Raw genomic sequence first — 1129 nt, 5'->3', positions numbered from 1 at the left:
AAAAAAGATAAAGCGTGGACAGTAGTCTTCAACGTCTATCCACATCTGTCCATTCTGATACCAGTTTGGCAGCAATTTGGCGTTAATTATTTTTCATAAGGAAGAAAAAAACTTTTTGTGTGTTTCCCTTTTTTGTTGCTGTTGTTTTTTGCGTCACTGGATTGCATCATTATTGGAGGGCCTGTCTAAGTTACAGAAGCGTGAGGAAGGTCCCAGGGATCCCTCTTCTTTCTCCTCTCTCTCTCTCTCTCGCTCTCTCTCTCTCTCTCTCTCTCACTCTCTCCCTCTGTCCCCGGCATTCCATGTCATTCAAACCCCCCACGCGGTCTATTAAAAGTATCGTCTTGCTCGTGCTGTCGCTTGGACTATTTCTGCTGCGGCCGGGTGGCTCGTTTCTGAGTGTACAGTAGCATTGAAAGGAACTGACAGAGTTAACTTCCTCCGCCGCCGAAAAATCACTCCTGTCCGCTACCCCAACCCTCCTCTCAAAACCTCTCAAATCCGGACTCACCATGGGTAGCATCTCCTTCCACGCGCTATTCCTCTGTGCGCTGTTGTCCACATTGCTGTTGATGTGCGTAGACTCAGCAGTGGCTCAGCACCACCTGCGCTTGCGACCCTCTCCTAGCGAACATCTACCAGTGCCGGACCTGAAAGAAGATCCCGACCCGGAGTACGACCCACGAGAGCAAGATCTCTCAGAAAGGACACTGAGAAAAAAACTCGGCAGCAACTTCGACCCCAATTTCATGTCTATCGGCATGCCACCGCAGTTTAATTCCTCCAGCACTGCGCAGGCGCAACAAGACGCTCAGCTGGCGCGAGTGCCGGGCCCTATGCCCAATGACATCAAGAAGCTGGACTTAACGGAGACTCCGTATGGGAAGCGATTGAAAGTGGGCAAGAAGGCGCGGCGGAAGTTCCTTCAGTTGTTATGGACATACACGTACTGTCCCGTGCTCTACACCTGGAAGGACCTGGGCGCGCGTTTCTGGCCACGCTACATCAAAGAGGGAAACTGCTTCAACGAGCGCTCCTGCTCTTTCCCTGAGGGCATGTTCTGCAAGCCGGTGAAATCCGTTACCAAGACCTTTCTCCGTTGGTACTGCCAGGGCTTCCTGCGGCAGAA

The 1129-nt window shown here is 51.8% G+C and overlaps 1 protein-coding gene across 1 annotated transcript in view; it reads left to right on the top strand.

The window, feature by feature from the left end:
• Positions 1-302: 302 nt before the first annotated feature.
• nog2 (noggin 2) overlaps positions 303-1129 on the top strand; it is an 888-nt gene continuing 61 nt past the window's right edge. Inside the window, exons 1-2 of the mRNA XM_030770198.1 lie at positions 303-384; positions 592-1129. The exon at positions 592-1129 is cut by the window's right edge and continues 61 nt beyond it. Of these exons, the coding sequence (XP_030626058.1) occupies positions 303-384; positions 592-1129 (620 nt within the window). The remainder of the gene's footprint in view (positions 385-591) is intronic.

This window comes from Chanos chanos, chromosome 3 (assembly GCF_902362185.1).
Source record: "Chanos chanos chromosome 3, fChaCha1.1, whole genome shotgun sequence".
Lineage (NCBI taxonomy): Eukaryota > Metazoa > Chordata > Actinopteri > Gonorynchiformes > Chanidae > Chanos > Chanos chanos.
This window is presented reverse-complemented; position numbering and strand designations above follow the sequence as displayed.